This window comes from Hippocampus bargibanti, linkage group LG02 (genome assembly GCF_051943395.1).
Source record: "Hippocampus bargibanti isolate YZ-2025 linkage group LG02, ASM5194339v1, whole genome shotgun sequence".
NCBI lineage: Eukaryota > Metazoa > Chordata > Actinopteri > Syngnathiformes > Syngnathidae > Hippocampus > Hippocampus bargibanti.
The window spans coordinates 25,035,014-25,056,243 of NC_142735.1; the positions used below are offsets into that span (position 1 = coordinate 25,035,014).

The 21,230-nt window shown below is 43.8% G+C and overlaps 2 protein-coding genes across 2 annotated transcripts; both read right to left on the minus strand.

Moving 5' to 3' along the window:
• Window positions 1-62: 62 nt before the first annotated feature.
• Window positions 63-10,643, minus strand: LOC148902138 (uncharacterized). Its single transcript, XM_088990458.1, has 19 exons — window positions 10,365-10,643; window positions 10,186-10,286; window positions 10,040-10,109; window positions 9,846-9,976; window positions 9,139-9,227; window positions 8,976-9,075; window positions 8,834-8,877; window positions 8,698-8,775; window positions 8,436-8,632; window positions 8,292-8,356; window positions 8,112-8,218; window positions 5,810-5,912; window positions 5,644-5,743; window positions 5,473-5,512; window positions 5,232-5,395; window positions 3,814-3,897; window positions 3,627-3,744; window positions 578-668; window positions 63-502 (listed from the first exon to the last, which is right to left on the minus strand). Exons 1-19 carry the CDS (start codon window positions 10,525-10,527, stop codon window positions 428-430), a joined length of 1,920 nt encoding a protein of 639 aa, XP_088846584.1. The 5' UTR covers window positions 10,528-10,643; the 3' UTR covers window positions 63-427.
• Window positions 10,644-10,776: 133 nt separating this feature from the next.
• Window positions 10,777-20,942, minus strand: ccdc171 (coiled-coil domain containing 171). The gene is made up of 17 exons (XM_088990461.1): window positions 20,414-20,942; window positions 20,162-20,318; window positions 19,948-20,089; window positions 19,196-19,344; window positions 19,047-19,121; window positions 18,868-18,948; window positions 18,018-18,157; window positions 17,801-17,939; window positions 17,316-17,525; window positions 17,120-17,209; window positions 16,946-17,050; window positions 16,153-16,320; window positions 15,919-16,074; window positions 13,527-14,141; window positions 13,320-13,460; window positions 13,001-13,180; window positions 10,777-11,503 (listed from the first exon to the last, which is right to left on the minus strand). The coding sequence occupies exons 1-17, from the start codon at window positions 20,557-20,559 to the stop codon at window positions 11,360-11,362; spliced, it is 2,838 nt and encodes a 945-aa protein (XP_088846587.1). The 5' UTR covers window positions 20,560-20,942; the 3' UTR covers window positions 10,777-11,359.
• Window positions 20,943-21,230: the final 288 nt, after the last annotated feature.

The following is a 21,230-nucleotide window of genomic DNA, read 5'->3' on the forward strand; positions in this document are numbered from 1 at the left end:
AACAGGCTACGTTAGCTGCAGTAGGACAATTTGTGACCAGACTTCGCATGAAGCCGACACACACAACTTCAGAGAGGTTAAAGGTTGTAAAAGGCAGTCTCCCAGACGCAAGGGCGGGACTTTGACACCTTTTATGTCTTGCCACTTTTAATGAACACTCAGCTTCACTACGATCGTTACAGGGGAATTCAACAGCTTTCCCCAAAAGTGGTGGGGCGGGGGGGGGGGGGGAGCTGGCAGTGATCGCCATGACGACAGAGGGCCTGTTTGCAATTAAGGAGGAAGTGACATTCCACAGAGTGAGGTGAGAGGTCGCCAGTCTGATGAAGTCCGTTCAGGTCATGCAAGCGAAGCGGACAGTCAAGTCCTGCGCCGCGAACGCCGCACATGCACACGTGTATCAATGTTTGTGTCTGTTGTGTGTGCGTTAACTGAGCAAGGGCGCGAGGTCAGGAAGTCCGTGGAGTTTCAAGTCCAGCAACATCTGAGCCAAGGCTTTACCCTGCAGGAGGTCCACACCCACATACACACGTTGATTGACAGCCACCCCATGTGGGTGTGGGCGTGTGCATCTTACCTGGGGGTCACTGCGCAGGGACGCCACTCCTCCCCCACCAAGCGAATTCTTCAGGACAAAATTGAGGCCGTTGATGCCTGGCAGAGTGTATCTGGGCACACAGGAAGAAAATGCTTGGAACAAAGGCAACGCAAATGTTAACGAGACTTCAACACATACTAATGAAGTGGCTGCGGCGGCCATGTTGCATTTTATTGCCTTTTTATGGTCTTTCGTTGGGCTAATTGCTAACACATGCTAGCACACGGTACTCACTAGAAGCGATGTAATAGCAAACAATACTTTGCAACTGTACTTGCGCCATTTGTCAGCAGCAGCAATTCGATTCACTGTACAACAAGCACGACTTACTGGAAAAACGGGATTCCCAATGGCAGAGTAAACTTAATGTCAATTACGACCTATGTTGCGGCGCTATAAACTTTTCAGCAACAGATGGAATGCACACAGATAAAAGACAGTACTCCATCATATATTCATTATTGTAAGCAAAGAAGAGCAAATATTAGTGCTGAACTGATGATCTGAGAGTTGAGATTATGTCTATCTGTGGTATACTACCACCAGAAAGAACTGGTTAATCTGCTACCTATATGGAGAGAAGAGTATATATGCGACAGACGATATCTCGTTAAATTGAATTATTAAATGTGGTCACGCAGGGATCCATATCGGGACCACTTCTCCTTATTCTGAATATCAAATGAGTTTGATAATTCTTCACAGTCTTGTTTGTAGTTGAGACTCGTCACGTTTTGCCCTAAGAAACACCATTTGTGACTGTAAAGCACCCGCAGAAAAAAATAAAATATCCTGTGACTGTAAAGTGTCCTTTAGAGTTTTGACAGGCGCTTTGAAACTAAATGTATTATTATTAACCACATTTGGAACAAAGAACTATGTGAAACTGAAGAGACCCAAACATAGTGTACCCTTTGAGATTGATCAGGCTACAATAATCGCAAATGAGTGCAACCACAATTCTGCGAATACATTTGATTCGCTTTAAAAAAAAAAACATCAAATGCAAAATAATAATAATACATTTCATTTATAATGTGGGCCTTTGTACTAAATGGATTCACTATTTGCCATGTCCAACATTTCTTATATAATACCAAACTATTTGATCCCACATTTGCATGACTCCAATATATCAAAGGTTTTTTATAGCTTCACACACACAAAAACCCAAGCTCCACAAAAGAAAATGGTATGTATTTTTTTCTTGGTCTGAATACAAAACTCCCTTTCGCCCACTTTTTTGTCAGCATGGAATACAAAGACTCCCTGAGTTCAGTATCTACCACCATGCTTGTTTAATTAAATTAGTCTCGCAGTGGAGACATTTACATTGTGATGGAAAGAAGACGAAAGGAAGAAGTAGACAAGCAAACAAAATGCAGGACCTGCTGTAAAGGCAGCTACTCTCTCTGCGCCATCTTGAAGTCAAAATAACAAAAAAGTAAATAAATAATGTGACAGTCATTCAACCTAAAGCACATTCTGCTTCTTCTTCTTCTTTTCCTTTCGGCATTTCCCTTCTAGGGGTCACCACAGCAAATCAGTGTCCTCCATCTTCAGAGGTTTGATTGGCATGTTTGTTTTGGCCAAGTTTTTACGTCGGATGCCCTTCCTGACACAACCCTCTGTATTTATCCGGGCTTGGGACCGGCACAAGAACACTTATGTCCCCTAGTGGCTACAGAACAAGCAACTCGCTCAGTAAAAGGCTCCCAAACACAAAATCAAAGTCAAAAAGTCAAAGTCAGCTTTATTGTCAAATATGCTAATATGCATGACATACAGCACAGATGAAATTACTGTCCTCTCGGACCCAGCATGCAAGGCACTTATAATTACTTAACAAACATAAACATGAAAACGCCAATTTGCCGGAAGAAAAAAATGGAAAATGATGATTCACAATATCATGAAAATAACACAACTGTTTTTGGTATGTAGAAGACGGTACTAATAATCCTAATACTACTACTACTTAACACCACCGATACTACTAATAATACTAATATTTGTACTAAGTTCATCCTGTCTACTTGATATCTAATTTAAAACAGATTCTTCTCTTACAGACAGTGCACTGCAGGTGCTCAAACACCTGACATGCCCCGGCGCACAACTAAAGCACTTTCTGCACCCTCTGTTATATGAACCAGTTCTAGATGAAAGAGGAGAGGATCAAAGTGTCATTTTCACCCGTGGATCAGGGACGTCGTGGTGAAATGTGAACGTTTGCTACAAGCTAAATGTTGAAAGCAAACACGAAGCTGTCGCATCCATTGACGAAAAGAGTCTCACATCTCCTTTCCCACCTAAATCGGCTTCAATTCCGAGCCGCGACAGTTCAGCGCGGGCTCCTCAAGAAATGCATTAATTAATGGATCTTGTTATTGCTAATTTGTACCCTAAACCTATTCCAGCTCACCCCTCTTCAAGGACATAACGGAAGGAATAAAGATGTCAGTGTGAAGAAGCAAACGCTTACAACAACTCAAGTGGGCCGACCAATTTTTCCCCCCTCGATTGTTGTCTTGATATGGATTGAAATATCTTATTTCTCCACTCATAAGGTTTAAATAGCTTTTCTTAGAGGTCTCTCACATTCTTAGACAATGATGCAAAGAATAAAGCTGCGTAAATGGGGAGAGAGGTAAGAGCAAAGTGAAAATGTCGATGTTAAAAAAAACAGCGATCGAAGTGACTTGGAAGAATGTGAATGTACCTTGTTTGTTTAAGTTAGGGAGTTGAACCACAATAAACGTCGTTTTTTTTTTTTTTTTGTCTTTACACCAGAATCGCTACTTCTGCCCAAGTATAGAATTTTGGATGAACGTTCCCCCCGTTTGGTTTCGCTGTGAAGATAAACACTGGATCCTTTCAGCGCCAAGATTCCGTGTGGTGGCGACGAGAGACATTTGGTACCAATTAGAAACAGAACATCCACAGCCTGAAGCAGTCATCTGCTTAGTCATGACGAGTCATGGTGGTTTGCGAACGTTACTGCGGTTCCTCCTCGCGACCTACTTACCGCGTCACGGCGCCGTGCAGACCGGGCGGGAAGAGGTGGGCCAGGTATGCCTCCACCACAGACGAAGTCAGGTGTTTCTTGAGGAAGGGGAAGAGACGGGCGTCGCGGGCGATCACGCCTGCGTGGGAGACTAACGGTTAGCTTAGCGTGAAGACTCGCCACAGTGCGAGGGGTCGGAATGGCTCACCGATGTTAGCAGAGTCTCCTTTGTCGCCGCTTCTGGCATAGGCCAGTTCTTCCAGCCTGTAGCAGTGCGGCCCGCCAGGAAGCTCTACAACATCAACACCACAAAGTCTCAGCGGGGAAGCTTACATGCTACTCCCTCTAGTGGTACACAAAGGTTTGTTGAATTAAGTGCTCCAACTGGGCATTGTTGCAGTGTCTTAAATTTTTCTTTTTAATCCCAAACAATACATTTGTTGTAGCTGACATTTAAATGCATTTTGACCAAATCTTTAAAAAACGCTTGTTCAGAAACATTTAGATATAGCTCACGTGATTTGATTGAATCATTATTTCAAGTTTACTTTGTTGTCTTCCAATGTTCAAACTGTGCATAATGTGACAGAATATTATTAATTTTAATTTGGTAATCTGAAGAGTTTTTCGAAATCATATTTTGTTAATCAATTTTGAGAGCCACTTTTCTAATGTGTTGCGCTGTATCTTGATATAATACTGTTATGATTCTCTAACCAATTAGTTTGTTCTTCATTTGCAAGTTTTTTTTCATGCAGTTGGTTTTAATTATGTTACGAAACAAGTATTTTTGCATTTTTTAAATATTTTTTATGTATGAAATATTTGTTGAGTGAAAGACAAAAAAAACTGATCAAAGATCATGTAATAGAGTAAAGGAAATGTCTTATTCTGTAGCTCCTATAACAATATTAACTCATTTACTGTCATCCGGGAATTGAAAAGCATGACGTGGAGCGCCCTTCCCGAATTTGTTCGGGTTTTGTTTTTTCTTGCAGTGGTGGTGGTGGGGGTGGGGGGTGTCTTTGAAGCTTCGGTCAGACCTCTGGCAATGTTTTTCCCTACCACAAGGGGGCAGAATTTCCCTTTTGTATAGCCGCCTCCACTTTCAATGCACATAATTCTACAACCAAGCTGGAAATAAACTCTTTTTTCCTGATGAAAGAAGATCTTAGACTCTCTTCTCAGCTACATATAACTTAGGAATTAACTCTTTTTTTTAGATGAAAGAAGAGAGTCTGAGGTTTGTTAGGCTGACTTAAATGTTTATGTCGCGCTAAAACTCAATATTCTGCGGGTCCTGCAATTTGAGTGAAAATGACAAAAACCCTGGCACTGGATTGGACACATTTTTGCACATCATCTGGCAGTGAATGTGTTAACCCCAAAAATGTCATGTTTGATATTGAGCAATACATTCAATTTAATTAAACAATCGTTTCTGCATTTAAGCTCTGTGTCATTTTTTTCTAACCATATACACAATGTTACTGTGTTTGAAAATTTTACTGTTGGCTACCCTAAGTATTTATGAGGTGGGATACGTTTTTTTTTCAGTGCTTAAAACCATTGTAAACTGGATCGATGCCCTTTGCTGGTCACCATGGTAACTGCAAGCAAGCGAACCTGCATCGGCCAAAACTTCCTCTGTCCCCGTGAAAGGAGCTTCCTGTTCGGCCATGTCGGGCGTCGTCTCCGAGAGAGAGTCCACGCACTCTCCGTCCACATGGATCTCGAGCTGGAGTTGAGACTTGGGGTGGTAGAAGAAGAGCGGTTTCAGGACCGGCGACCTTGATAAAGGACGACGTCAAAGTCAAGGACTGACAAAAACACAGGGGAAGTGGTCATGCGGGAGGGTGACACTCACACTCGAGGACGCCCGCCCACGATGCCGCACAGTCCAGGAGCTGCAAGCAAGGAAAGAAATGTCACATGGTAAAAGGTCAGAGGTGAGATATTGAAAGTCACAGACTACACACAGACTGGCTTGCTGTCTTTAAAAGTATTTGAATGTGTTAGGAAACTCGGACAGTCGTACCCATGCCTGTCCCGGCAGGGGCGATCTCTCTGGAGAAGACCTCCAGTGCCTTCTTGTCTTTGTGGTGGACAGCCAACCACAGGACGGCTTCCCTGGCATCCTGCACGGGTCACACGTTAGACTTGTTTGCACCATGAGGTCAAAAGGTTAACGGCGCTGTTCTGACTTTGTTGGACCCATTGGTGCCGTATGTGTCCTCTGCTCCCAGAACTTGAATGTTGATGGCTGAGAAGTCCTCCAGATGCAAATGCTTAAAAATGCGCCTCGTCCTGCACAAAATAAAAAGTGTTGTCACAGTACCATTTTTTTACCTTTAGATTCCATACCCGCAAAAAAACCATAAATACAGTTTTTTGGATACCACCATGTGGAAAAAGAAAAATTGTATTGAATATTTTTTTTGTATTACATAGTTACTCAACTCTATTTATAAAGCACTTTCAAACAGTTCAACTTATTAACTCAACAGTCAAGATATCGTTGTAACAGTGTAAAAAAAGCTCAAAATCTTAAAGATAATGAACCGCAACAAAGAAATTTAAAAAGTGAATAATTGAGAAGCGTTGTAATTAACTCATCACTGAATTTATTTGAGAATTGAAAAGCATGACATTTAGTTTATCTTGCGGGGGGTGCCGATAAAGCGCTGGTCAGACCCTTGGCAATGTTTTTCCCTTCTACGAGGGACAGCATTTTTTATCCATTTTCACGCTTTGTTACATCTTCAGCTGTTGTTGAAGTGGTATATAAATCAATATGTATCTACAGTAAAGTCTCGTTATATCGATATCGGTTATATTGATAATTGGATTGGATTTGCCTTTATTAGTCTCGCAGTGGAGAAATTTACATTTCACAGCAGCAAAGTGATGAAAGAAATGAAAGTAGAAAAGCAAAACATAGGAGCTGCTGGAAAGGCAGCCACTCTCGCGGCGCCGTCTTGAAGTCAAAAGAACAAAAAAACACGAAATAACAAATAACAAATAACAAATAACAAATAACATGACAACACAAAGTAATACTGCTTATTACGATACTATTTTCATTTCCCGGCAATTTTTTTAGTCCTTTTAATGTATAATTAGTTCCGTTTAGTACGATACATGGTTGTTACGATAATCCGGTGCTATTTTTCATCTCCCGCCGGCAATTTTGCTATGTTTATATTGATACAAAAGCAGTTTAAGGTGAATCGATATTTGCTTAGGGGTTTCTATTTAGTACCGCCATTATCGAAATCTGTAACAGTCGCACCGTTGGTCACGTGATCAGCTTCCGTGTCTTGCGCAGTGTAGCAGACGCCATTTTCTACCATTTTCAACCGGCGAAACGAAAGAATTGTACAGTATTTCGTTCCGAGGTCACAAGGCAATCGTGGCTGTTGAGGAGAATCCAACAAGGAGCAAATCCTCCATTGCAAAAGAATTCGACGTGCCGCAAAATACTTAATCAACGTGGTTGAAGAGTAAGGATAAAATAAAGACGGCATACAAAGTGTTGGACTCCGGACCTGGATCAAAGAGGATGAGAACATCACAATACTGTAGTCTTCTTATACAGTACACAGTTGTTTGACACCAATTTCAACCGTGGGGAAACGAATTGTGATATCCGAACAACGTACAAGGCAATCGTGGCTGTGGGGGACAATCCAACAAGCAACTCCATCGCGAAATAGTTTGACGTGCCGCAGAATACTTCAACGCAAGTAATGTAAACGTTGTAGTTTTCCATACATGTATTTAATTGTGTTGTATTCAGATATCTATCGCTTGCAATAATCACTGTTTTTCATATGCTTGTACATGCTGGCGTTCGTGGTTTCTCTCGTGTGTACAATGTCAACAATGTCGAGTGATACTCAGAGTCACGATTGCAAGAGTGCGTTATAAAAATAATAAATGATGTTTTTATTTAATGCATACGTTTATTTTTCACTTCTCTACAGTACAAAAGCATGCTAGATACGCAATCCATGAACCCAATGAGAAAATTACATGCCATATCAAAGATCCCCCATTTAATGCCCCCGCTTCATGCACTACGGCACAGGATCAGACATATCGATAGTACGGTTACATCGACATTGTTTTCTGACTCCCTAGAATATCGATATAACAAGACTTTACTGTATTGTATTTTGTACAGTTGCCCCAATTTCAAGCTCAAATAATTCCCGATCCATATAACCTAGGAATTAACTCTTTTTTGTGATAAAAGAATAGAGTCTGAGGTTTCTTACGCTGCATTGAATGTTTATGTAGTCCTACAACGCAATATTCTATGGGTTCTGCAATTTGAGTGTCAATGGCAAAATCCCTGGCACTGCCGTGGACACATTTTTGCACATCGTCTGGCAGTGAATGAGTTTAAAATGTGTTATTGTTATTTTATGTTATAGTTAGTGCGAATGTGATCCATTACCTCATCTCTAAGCTTTGCTGATATTTGAGCATTGACAAACAGACCTTTTGATGATGCTCTCTGCGGTCCTGCGAGCTTTTTCCGCTGCTCTCGATCCACCTAGCGGACAGACGGCCGTCGCACGAAAGCCATCCATGTAAGTGGCGCATACCTGCGGAGGGAGCAGGACAATATAAGGGCTGCAAAGTCACCACGCCACCTGCGCAAGTGTCATTACCGCTCACCTTGTAGTCATTTGGTGGAGCAAACCCTTTGGCGCCGCTCACCTTGACGGCGCCACCCTCAAAACCTGTGCGCACACAAAACGCAACACCGTCGCTATTAACATATTGATGTTACAACATCAAAATAGCATACGCAATACATACCAGGCACTGGTTGTATTTGGACATGGCTGAAGTCACAGATGACGTCGGGCAGCACGTATCGCCGCGGGTCCCCAATCTCATACACCAGCTGCTCGGCCACCGTGCCAAATTCCACCAGCCCGCCTGTCTTTGGCGGCTTGGAGAGAATGAAGGAGCCGTCGGCGGAGCATTCCACCACTGGGAAGCCAATGTTGTCCCTGCCGGGGGGCATCAGGGTACACCAGGGCTTCGCCGGATTCTTGATGACCGGTGAGGTTCTCACCAGTCGGGGACGCGATGCCAGTCTGTGAAGATCCCGCCGGTGCTCTGGGCGCCACATTCAATCAGGTGGCCTGCCAGACTGCAACACGTCGCAATAAGCGGTCAGTTTGGCAGCATGTACGAGTCAGCGTTCTCACCTTCCGGCAGCCAACAGATTCAAGTCGCCTTTTCCCCATCCGAACTGCGAGACAGGAGAATATCAACATGTGGTGATATGTTGTCACAGCATCCATGGCAACACCACCACCACCACCACCACCACCAAAGTTAAAGACATACAGCGTGCATAAGAGGCCCAAGAGCGAGAGCGCTGTCCACACAACGGCCTGTTACAACGATGTCGGCGCCGAGGTCCAGACAGCGGCGGATGGGTAGTGCCCTGCGTAAACACCCAGACATTAGCTTGCACGTGAACAAGATGTGCACGTGAGCATTCACATACCCGACGTAGGCATTCATGCTGTGCAGCGTTTTCGGCAAAGCGCGACTGCTGCCATCGTCAGCCATCTTGACCTCATCAAGGCGGCTTCTCTGCACAGAGGAGGTAAAAATAAAAATCGAGAGCAAAAGTCAAAAAGTCAAATTGCCAGCAAAAACAATTTAATGAATCAATGTGTTGAGATTTCAATAAAGAAGTGAGCCAGTCACAGTGACTCAAAAATCGCACATTTCACCATTGTGAGGCAAATAAAGGTGTTCTTATTCTTATTATTCTAATTATAAAAAGTAAATGATCTGGAAAGTCAAAAGTAACTGAGTGAAAGTGTCATTGAGTAAAAAACTAAATGAATTGAGTCATAATTAAATGCAAGAATCATTTTGAGTCAACGATTCCATGTGTCAACAGCTCTATGAATAAAAAAAATCAACAAGCTACTCAGTCAAAAGTCGCTGAGTCAGTACGAGAAAATGAGTAAGTCATATTTAGTCAATGAGTAAGCGAATAAAAAAAAAATCAAATCAATCATAGAGTCAAGTTAATATGTTAATGAGTCAAGGTGCAGTGCATCAGCAATTGAATGAGTTAAAAGTCTACAAAAGAGTAAGTCACGAAGTCAAGTCTCGAGTCAAATCAATGTGTTAACAGCAGGACAGCAAGTGTTTGTGTAACTCAAAGTAACCACTGGAGTGAGTAGCAAGGTTTCTCACATGGGCCATGAGGTCATCGCCCGTCACCACGGCAACTTTCAGGTCCAGCCCGGCTTTCTTGACCACTTCTTGTATGGCCGAGGCGCAGGCTAACGGGTTCACGCCACCCGCGTTACTGACCACACGCACACCTACGAGGACATGGTCGGTTGTGTTAAAATGCCTCCAAAGTGCTTCGGAAACAGATGATGCACCTTTTTTGTGGATATCGTGGATGGACGGCGCCAAGGCCGCCAGGACAAAGTCTGGAGCGTAACCCAGGTTCTAGAAGAAAATGCCATCATTTCAATGTCTCCATCATGTATACAGTACGTACTGTCTCGCTCACGGACACACTTACAGGTGCCTTAGCTTTGGCTGCTGTTAGGAGCGACATGGTGATTTCACTCAGGTAATCAAAAACCAAAAAGTCGAGTTTGCCGCCATGGATCAGTTGAGGTACTGTGTTGACACGCACACACACGTGCACACGTTAAAATTTATAGCCAAGTGGTCATTAGTATGGTAAGTGGGCTTTACCTGAGGTGGCAGTGTCCCCCCAAAACCCCGAGGCACAACCAATGCGGATCGGTCCCGTGTCACCACAGGTGTCCGAAAAGTGTCTGGTGGTCGAAAACAAGCTGACACGGAAGGGCGTGACACGTTTTAGTGTCCTTCCGCGACACAACAAGCAAGCTAACATCCTCAACGTAAATGATACATACAAAAAAAAACAAAAAGAAAAATAGGAAATAAAAATCCTTGAGTTCAAGGTGTTCCCGTCAGAGACTGGTGGCACTTCTGGTCACTTTTCTTCTTCGTCGTTTTTTAAACGTAGCCCGATGGCACCTCCTTGTGGTGTAAACAAAGTGGTTACCTCCGAAAAGCTAAAAATGATCAAATAATAAAAATAATAAATTTTATTTCTATCTATTTTTTGTTCGAGTAACAAAAGACCAGGCTTGGATTTATTATATTTATTTTCCACTAGAGGCCACAATAGAAAACCATTCAAGGTTTTTTTGGGAGGGGGTTGTTTTGTTTTGTTTATTCAAGTAGACTGGTGCCTTTTAGAATAATGCTCGACTTCCTTGGCTTTTTCGTTATTTTTTTGACAAACTTTCATGTGACTCCCAAAACTGCTGATGAACAGGCTGTTGACAGCAAAAAGTTGTTGCTGTGTCACATGGCAATGCTGACGAGGACGTTGTCATCACACCAGGGTCGATTGCACCCACACTGAAATTACATTTCATTTTCATCCATGTGCCTTTTGAAAAAGTCATTTTGAGAAGAAACTGAGCAAACTTTTTTATTTAGCATCTATGAGTCTCGGGCCAAATCATCCAGTGATGGGGGACCTCTGACCTGGATGATGCCCATTACGACTCTCACTTCCTGGATATGGCGGCTCTTTGAATGCACCAGAAGTTGGACACCTCCTTATGACGCTGCGTTGTTTCTTTCCCTTGGTGAGATCGTCAAAACCAAACAAGAAGAAAATGACGGCATGTTGCGAAAGAAAAAAAACCGCTTCAGGACCTAATCCTGGCGTCCTGAAAACGTCGCAGTTGCCCTTCCAGACACCGCCTTTCTTTGTCCACACGTGACAAGTGTTTGCCCAATTTCTTCAGTGCGCGCTCCTTCCTTCTCAGGCCCCGTCGAGCCTCCACCAGCGCCTATCCAGGACAAAGAGGAAGTGTATACTCGGCATACACTCAAAAGTGACACAGTACATCCTGACAGTACTCATAAAACTGCAATGATACTACTTGCATCCACCAATACCACTTCATTATTTAATTATCATCATGAGGAGACATGTACATTAACTCATTCGCTGCTGTTCCCGAATTTATTCGGGAATTGAAAATTGTGACATAAAGCCCCATCCCAGAATTTGTTCGGATTTTGTTTTTTCTTGGGGGGGGGGCTGATAAAGCGCTGGTCAGACCTCTGGGAATGTTCTTCCCTTCCACGAGCCTTTTGTCCCGGTTCGCGCTTTGTTCCAGCTTCAGCTGTTGATAAAGCGCTATACAAATCAATATGTATGTATTCTATTGTATTTTGTGCAGCCACCCCCATTTTTAGGGTCAGATAACTCCAGACCCATATAATTTAGGAATTAACTCTTTTTTGTGATGAAAGAAGAGAGCCTATGGTTTCTAACCCTGCATTGAATGTTTATGTAGTCCTAAAAGTCAACATTCCATGGGTCCTGCAATTTGAGTGAAAATGTCAAAAACCCTGGCACTGGAGTGGGCACATTTTTGCACATCGTGTGGCAGTGAATGAGTTAAAGGACAACCAACACCATTTTTTGTTTCCTAACTGACATCAGAGAACCGTTTTATAGCATCTAAAATACCCAAAACACGCAGGCTGATATTTTTAGTCAAATGCAAAATACCAATAAAAATGAGTTAGTGTCCCAAAACTACTTCAAAATGACCCCGGAAATTGCGAGTTTCAGAAGGTCCCGCCCCGTTGTTCGTGACGTCATGCCAGGACGTCTTCGCCTTGCTCTAGAATCAAAACAATGGCTTCATATTCGGAGAAGATGCTTTCTTGTTACTCATCCAGTTATGAATATGATTCAAATAGTTCTGAAGAGGAAAGCATCAATGTTTGCAATCGATGAAAGAAGTACATCCGTATCAATTCGAGCTGTCAGGACTCCAGTGTAGCGTCCCAGAAAATGCACAAGATGGAGCACAAGCTCCATTGGAAATGGGCTAATTTGTCTGCTGGGAATTTGTGTCAACTAGTATCAAATAGTAGTCTTGTTGCAACACACAACGATTCACCATGGCGTTATTTATGTGTTGGAGAATTTCGCCATCAACACGGATCAACACGAAGTTTTCAGACCAAACAAAGTACCCACAATACATTGTGTGTCGCTTTCTCGGTCAGGGGCGTTCCAGACGTGACGTCATGTCAGGCATCGTCATCAACTCGAGAAAACAAAACTTCCTGAATATTCAGCGCGAGTCTTAAAACGTAAAATATAGCTATATGCGGTGGAATCTTTGTAAAATACGCTCAGTAGAAGTCATTTGAAGTGATTTTACAAATTATGGACACAACTGGTCCGGAGGCGTCGGTTGTTCTTTAAGGGATTATCAGATATTGACCTCTGTACCTCTCAGCATCGAGTGTATGTACAAACGCACCTCCGCCAGGCGTCGGAGGGCACGGTGGGCTTGGTCCCTCTCGGTGGCATGCGCATTGACTCGCAGCTGCAGGGCGTCTCGCTGTGCCGATTGTTCCTGGAGAAGGGCGCGAGCTTCCTGTTCCCCGGTGAGTGCTTGGCGGAGGTCGGAGCACATGCTGTGGAAGTGGTTTGCTGGAACCTGCACACACAAATACACATTAATCGTGTATTTGTGTGTGTGTGTGTGTGTGTGTGTGTGTGTGTGTGTGTGTGTGTGTGTGTGTGTGTGTGTGTGTGTGTGTGTGTGTGTGCGCGTGTGCGTGTTTATGTTTTCCCACCGTCCTGCATTTGTCCTCCCCGCTGTAATCCGTTCTACTCAGATGGGCCACCTGCATCCTCAGGCTCCGCCTCTCCACCTCAGCTGAGTGCAGCCGTTGGGTCAGGAGCAGGAAGTGCTGTTGGAGGCGGGACACCAGCATCTAATGGGAGGATCCAAGCAAAGGTCAGATAAAGAGATTCAAAGTTCATTCAAAGACAGACGAGACCTTCAAGTTGCTGGGGGGCGGAGTCTGTGGGATCATCTCACGCAAGATTTCCGGGGCGGATTGCCTTGGATTGACAATAAAATCCAAGAGGCGAGCCAATCCAGACCGGGCTGCTGACCTGACGAGTGTCGGGGAGGAGGCGGGAGGTGATAGGTTGGCCATGCAGGCCAAGATGGTGGAGGACAGACGTTTGGAGCGAAGCCAACGAGTGCACAATACGTCGCGACATTTAACATCCTCTTCTGTCATCAGAGTTGACGAAGCGACGCACACCAACGGACCCGCTCGTCCCATCTCCAGGCGAAACAACTCCATGCTTCGCTTTCCGATGGTGCGCCACCATCTCAGTGCAGATACTACGCAGATATACTTCCTCCATCGCCTCCTGGCGGACGACCCTTGCGGTGTCCTCTCCCCAATGTCTCCACACAAAGCGCACGTGAGCCGCCGCAGCTCCTCGTCCATCTCCTCCCTCGCCGCCAAGCGTGAGGTCAAAAAATGTTTTTCCTCGACAAGCCTGCCGAGGCGGCGTTGGCCGTGGTCTATCGTGCCGGCGAGGAGCGCGCATGCCGACAGGAATGCGGCTGACTTTCTGCGGGTCCGCGAGAGGAGATCCTGGAGGTGGGAATCAATAGAGTCCGCTATTTTCCGATGTATAAAGCGCAATGAAGTATAAGACGCACCCCCAAAGAATGGTATATTTTAAAACCTTCTCCATATATAGGGCAGACTGGACTATATGGCGCACCTTCAATGAATGAAAAAAGTTAGCCAATACAGTGATACCTTGGCTTACACACGTAGTTGGTTCCCAGACAGAGTGTGTAAGGCGGAAAGTGCGTATCCCAAAAATTAATTTCCCATAGGAAACCATTAAAATGAGAATAATCCGTTCTCAGGTCCCCATAAAGCACAGGTGTCAAAGTCAAGGCCCGCGGGCCAAACCCGGCCCGCCACATCATTTTTTTCGGCCCGCGAAAGCAAATCAAACTTGTTAAATTCCATGATGATTGCTAAAATCTGAGCCAAAATTTCATATTTTTGGATGTCAACCACAATAAAAGTCATTATTCTTGACTTCAGATTTGAAAACGAGTTATTCATTAATTTGCTGTGTGCTCTTTATGTAATATTTGAAGGGATTTAAACATTCTAATGGATTCTCCAAATTCATAACGGCCCTCGAGAGGAAACCATAACTACAATGTGGCCCGCGGCAAAAAATGACTGACACCCCAGCCATAAAGCATAATCTTCTACTTTTTAATTTTCTAAGCCTTAAAACTACACAAAATATACCTTATTTTATGTATAATAAATGTGCTATGGTATTATAATTAAAGAAATAAACTGTACTATATAATAAAGTCGTTTTATTTACCTTTGTGATGGTCGATGGCTTTTTGCATAGTGTCTCAAGGAGCTCTGGGTTGTACATTTTGAAGTTGTGATATTGCAACAGCAAAAGTTGCAAGCACACTAGAAACATCATTAATAGCTGGTTCTCTTGCTTGTCTTTTCATTTCAAATTGAAGAGATGTCTAGTGTGGGTTATTTGTGGAGCCTGATTGCATTGGATTGGCCTTTATTAGTCTGGGACTTTTAACTTTGCAGTCTACACTCTTCCTTTGAACTATCAAAGTTGAAACTAGTCCAAATTTCACTGTTTTATATCCATTTTGTCACTCTCTGTCGTCTGCCTGTCTCTTTAATGTTTAAACCACCACCCCTCATTGCTGCGTTCTTGACCAATCAGGTGGCTTTAGCCAAAGACTGGGGGCAAGGAATAGAGGACAAAAAAATGTCGGCAGCCATTTTCTTCTTTGGAGCATGGCTCCACTCTCCCTTTGTCTGTAAACCCCCTCAGCCCCTACTGCTACGTTCTTGACCAATCACGTGGCTTTAACCGACGCCTGGGGGCGGAGAATAGAGGACCAAAACAAGCCGGCTGCCATTTTCTTTTAGGAGAACGGGCTCGTTCGCGAACGACACATCACTCATCGTGGCAGTTCCGCGTGTATCCCGAAAAATAGTTCGTATGGCAAAGTAAAATGTTCATAAATTTAACGTTCGTAAACTGAAAAGTTGGTAAGCCAAGGGGTTCATAAACCGAAATATCACTGCATATAAATATATAAATTTTCCAAATATAAGGCACACCACATTATAAGGCGCTACAGTAGAGGTTGAGGTTATGCACAACTGGGAGAAATGGAGTCGGTGGTTGCTGACAGTAGTTGGCAGACCTATTGTGGCACAATATTACTTCATATATAAGGCGCACTGGCGTATAAAGTGCAGGGGACAACCATCAATCACCAGAAAATACGGTAGTTCACCTCACATAAAATATCAGGTGGTGATTTACGAGAGAGGAACATGGCAGTTTTACCCGTAGTTGAGTGACAGTGTGCGTGTGTCGGCTGTTCCAGGCCTCCGCCCGCCTATTCACACCCTCTTGGACCTGCGCTAGCATGAGCTCGTGACGCTGCTGCAGCTGATGCAACTGCCCGCTCTTCTCCTCGCACGCCACCTGCAAACATGCCACCTGCAGGAGAGCGGGGTGGTCAGGTGATGGGTGGACACAAGATCTAACACAAATGTGACGGCATTTTGAAAGCCTCACCTTGTTTTTGGCCTCCTGGAGGTCAGAGGTCAGGTTCCCCACCAGCTCGTTGATGAGGTAACACAAGTTTGACCGGCTTAGAGTACCCAGCATGCTTTGTGGATCTGCGAGCACACAGCCCGTCGCCGTCAGCCGTTGATACACGCAATGCAGGAAGGACAGGTGTTCCTGATACACCAAACACACACACACACACACACACACACACACACACACACACACACACACACACACACGCACACACGCACACACGCACACAGTAATTTATCAAGAGTGCTGGGAGGACAAACAGCACATACAAATGTAACAATAAAATATTTTAACTCATTCACCGCCAGACGATGTTCAAATATGTGTCCACTCCAGTGCCAGGTTTTTTTTCTCATTTTCACTCAAATTGCAGGACCCACAGAATATTGAGTTTTAGGACTACATAAACATTCAATGGAGCGTAAGAAACATTAGACTCTCTTCTTTCATCAGAAAAAAATAGTTCATTCCTAATCTATATGGGTCTGCAGTAATCTGAGCTTGAAATGGGGGTGGCAGTACAAACGGCAAATGGGAGGGAAAAACATTGCCAGAGGTCTGACCAGTGCTTTAACGACGACCCCGCAAGAATAAAAACCTGAACAAATTCGGGAATGGCGCTCCACGCCATGCTTTTCAATCCCTGAATAAATTCGGGAATGGCAGTGAATGAGTTAAATAAAAACTTTAAAAATGCCTCAGAACACAACATTGAGCCAAAACACACACCTACAAAAATAAAAGTTACAGCCGAAAAACGTACCATTGACTGTTTCTGAAGCTCTTCATTCCGCGCGGACCAATCACGGGTCTCTTCTTGCAAGCGACTTGCTTGCTCCTGCAACTTGAGTGACAGCTGGCGTGCCTCCTGAAGCATATGGACAACCATCAATCAAAATGTCCGGCCCATCAGCCACAGCAGTGATTCTTTGTTTACTTGTAGACATTGCTTCTGACGCGCAGCCACACATTTGAGCGTCTGTTTCTCCCCGTCAAGTCTCTCGCATGTCAACAGCAAATCTTGGACCTGCCAAGGACAAACAAGGCTTCTTTTGTCAAGCCTCTCTTACGCACAAACAGCAGATCCAAGACCTGCCAAGACAAACCATGCCTTCATAATTAGGGAAAGCCACCTGTTGCTCAGCGACTTCCTGTCTGTTTAGGGACAAACGGAGCAGCTGCATCACGTCGGCAGGAGGACTCGGTTTCCCATCATCCTTTGCATCTGCCAACAAAGATAGACAATCAGGTGGTTGCGGCTTTCGATAGCGATGCTCTTCTCGCCGGAGGGCCTTGCTGATCTCTTCTAGGAGTTTCCCACAATGCATCTCTCCCTTCAGCGCCTGAACATAGTCAAGTCAGAAGTGAGATGTGAGTGTTAGTTGATATGGTTGGGACACAAGCGATGGTTGGCTGACATCTTGTGTCATCTATAGACAACCAGAAACATATTTAGGGAGGTGAACTACAATGACTCGCTCATTTTCGCTACAGCGGGGTTCATTGTATTATCAATTAGGAACCGATTTGTCAAAGTGTGTGTGTATTTGCTTCAGCGTTTGTTAAAGTGCAATATAAATCAATATGTATTGTATTGTATTGTATGTGTATGCTAGACCTGTTCCAGAAGCAGTTGCGTGTTGGCATGTTGCCTTTTCTCATCATCTAGCTTTTCTGCCAGGTCAGCCATGCTCCTTTTCTCTGTCTCTAAGGCAACATTCAGGTCACACTTGTATTGCTTGTACTCCGCCTGCAGGCTAACACACACACGTGCACAAATGTGTAAAAAAAAAAATAAAGTCGTGTGTGTGTGTGGGAGGGGGGTCGGCAATCACCTCTGCAAACCTTGCTCAGTCAATTGGCTGCTCTCTCTTTGCTCCTGGTAAGCTCTCTTCACATCTCTGAGTTCTCCTCTCAGTCGTTCTAGTTTGCACTGCGCCTCCTGCTGGCCACGCCGCTCCACTGCCAGCAGCGCCTTCAAATCATAGTATTCAATGTGACTCCCCAGCATCCTTGTTAAGTCTCACGATTTGGTTGGGAGACTCCCGATTTTGACCACGATACTCACAATACTCCCTTTATAAAGCAAAGCAATACAGACAGTTCATTTGTAAGGAGAAACTCAAGAAAATGTAAAAAACAAAATAACAACTAATTGAAAGTACAGTAAAGTACAGTAAAGTCTCGTTATATCGATATCGGATATATCGATAGTCCCGGTTATATCGATACTATTTCTATGCACGCACGGAGAAAATTACATGCAAACAGGGTCGGATATATCGATAGTCCCGGTTATATCGATATTTTTTCGGACTCCCTTGAATATCGATATAACGAGACTTTACTGTATAAGTAAAGTAAGTAAAATATCGATATAACCGGACTATCGATATATCCGATCCTGCGGCATGTAAAGTTTCTCCTTGCATTCATAGAAATAGTATCGTAATAAGCAGTACTATCGATATAACCGATATCGATATAACGAGACTTTACTGTATTAATAAACAATGAAAGCATTTTTGTGTTTTATTTATTTCTAATTTACACTCTTGTAATGCTCACATTATTTTAACACCCACCACAGTCTCAAGAGTACGAAAATCTCCCGATTTATGATTTCTGAAACTCTCCGGAGTAGTTGGCTAGTTGGTTAGTCAAGACTTGGTGTGTCCATCTCACCTGTGTGACCTCGCACTTGTGCTTGAGCTCCAGGTGAGCTGCTCGCTCGGCCTCAATGTTGGCTTCCAGAGATTTGTGGCCCTATCGGCAAAGAAATTGGTTGCTGAGGAACTTCTTTTCACCTCCTCCCTGTCTCTGTGTGTGTTTGTATGTGTATAAGTGTGGCTTCTTATGCTCACCTGGACCTGCTCTTCACGGTCCTTCTGAAGTGCATTCACCCTGCTCTGTGTCTCCTCCAGTGCCTCTTTCTGACGCTGGACGTATAAACCATATTAAACACTTCAACTACAATATTCAGAGTGTGTATGTGTGTGTATGTGAGGCCTGCCTGCAGTAGTCTGTGTAGCCGTTCACTCTCTGAAGTCAAACCATCAATCAGTGTGTCACGCTCGTCCACCTCTTGATGCAAAGCGAGTCGTTCCTGCTGTCTGGCTTGCTGGGTCATATCCAGAACCTTCTGCAGTGATGCAGCTTGCTCTGAAACATACATTTAATAATACATGTTTTTCACGTTTGAGAGAGAGATAATGTGAGTGACAATAATTGACACGAATGTTATGAAGGTTAAAAAATGTAACTCATTCACTGCCAGACCTGTGCAAAAATGCGTCCACTCCAGTGCCATGGTTTTTGTCATTGTCACTTGAATTCCAGGACCCACAGAATATTGAGTTTTAGGACTATATAAACATTCAATACATTGTTAGAAACCTTAGAATCTCTTCTTTCATCACAAAAAAGAGTTGATTCCTAAGTTATATGGGTCTGGAGTTATATGAGCTTGAAATGAGGGTGGCTGTCCAAAATACAATGCAATCCTAAATCCATATTGGTTTATATAGTGCTTTAACAACAGCTGAAGCTGGATCAAAGCGCTAACATAGAAAATATGAAATGCTACACCCTTGTGGAAAAGAAACAAAAACATCACCAGAGGCCATGGCCAGCGTTTTATCGGCACCCAAGCATGAAAAAACAAAACCTGAACAAATTCGGAAATGGCGCTTTATGTCATATTTTCAATTCCCGAATAAATTCGTGAATGGCAGTGATTGAGTTCAGAACCCCATATTTCCACACCTGTGAGTGCTTTGTTGCTGTCACATGCTTGCTGGGCATCGCTGCGGCTCACTGTCACCTGGTACTGAAGTTCTGCCCTCTTAGCTTCCCCATTCTCCACAGAGGCCCGGAGGCGGGTAATTTCCGCCTCCAACGTGCACATCTGCAAAAGAGACACAAACACCGACATCCTGTTGATGGCTACACGATGGTGTACCAGAAGATGTGCTTTAACCTGCTGGTTATGTGTGGACATCATCTCCAGCTTTTCTTTTTCTAGCTGGTGGAGCCTCCTCCTTCCTGTCAGCTTCTTGTCAAAAGACGTTTTGTGTCTGTCCCCCACTCGTTCCTCATCGACCGCGTGCCCCCCTGGCTGCTGTGGGGCATAATTTCTGTGATTGCCGGGGAGAAAACCAAACAAAATGTGACGTGATTGAAGTGCATTTGGCAACACCTCGGCGCTTAGCAAGCGTTCAGTATTTCTTACGCTTTCTCAACTGCTTGCTCGGTTGCTCTCCTTGGCTCTTTTTGATTTTCTTGCATTATAGCGAATCGGATGACGAGGTCAACACCCTGAAGAAGCGTTCCAAAATGTTGTTCACAGGAAAATAAAAGACTAACGTGCTGTCGCATCGGCAGTGAGGGACTTCCGCGTTGAGGGAGGACGCTGTTTGGTTGTCTTGGCAGCAGGGCAACAGCAAAAACAAATGAGACCCTCCTCCCCTCCACTAAATTGTGTGGTTGGACAATAGCGGAAGTTCTCTGTCCGGCAATTTAATTCACAACACAACAAAAGCCACTGCTTTGGACGCCAACTTGACATTTTCTTTTGCGGAGCAACCGCCAGCGGAAGCCACAGCCGCTACACTACATTAAGGAAATTTACGAATGCACTGAATGCTGAAACATTTATTCCACCAAGCGTCTAATGTTTACAATTTTGAATATCAAAGCGGATTCCGTAGTCCGAAATAAATGGAAAATATTGAAACGAAACTAATTTGTGTTTGACTATTATGATAAACGACACGGATTCGTTCGGAAATGTAAACATATTTTTGTTAAACTTACTGCTGTATTGAATTCGAGTGATGCCGTTTGAATCGGACGCTGTTTTGTATCCTTACGTCATTACGAGACAAGCCCTGATTGGTTCTCTATCAATTTTTTTAACTGTCGAGTACTTTAACCCTTTCGATACTGACGGTACAAAAAAAGTACCGCCATAAATTTTTACTCGTAGAAAATAAAGAAAAGTTACTTCCCAAATTTGCTGTCGGTATAAGTTAGTACCCCATTATTCC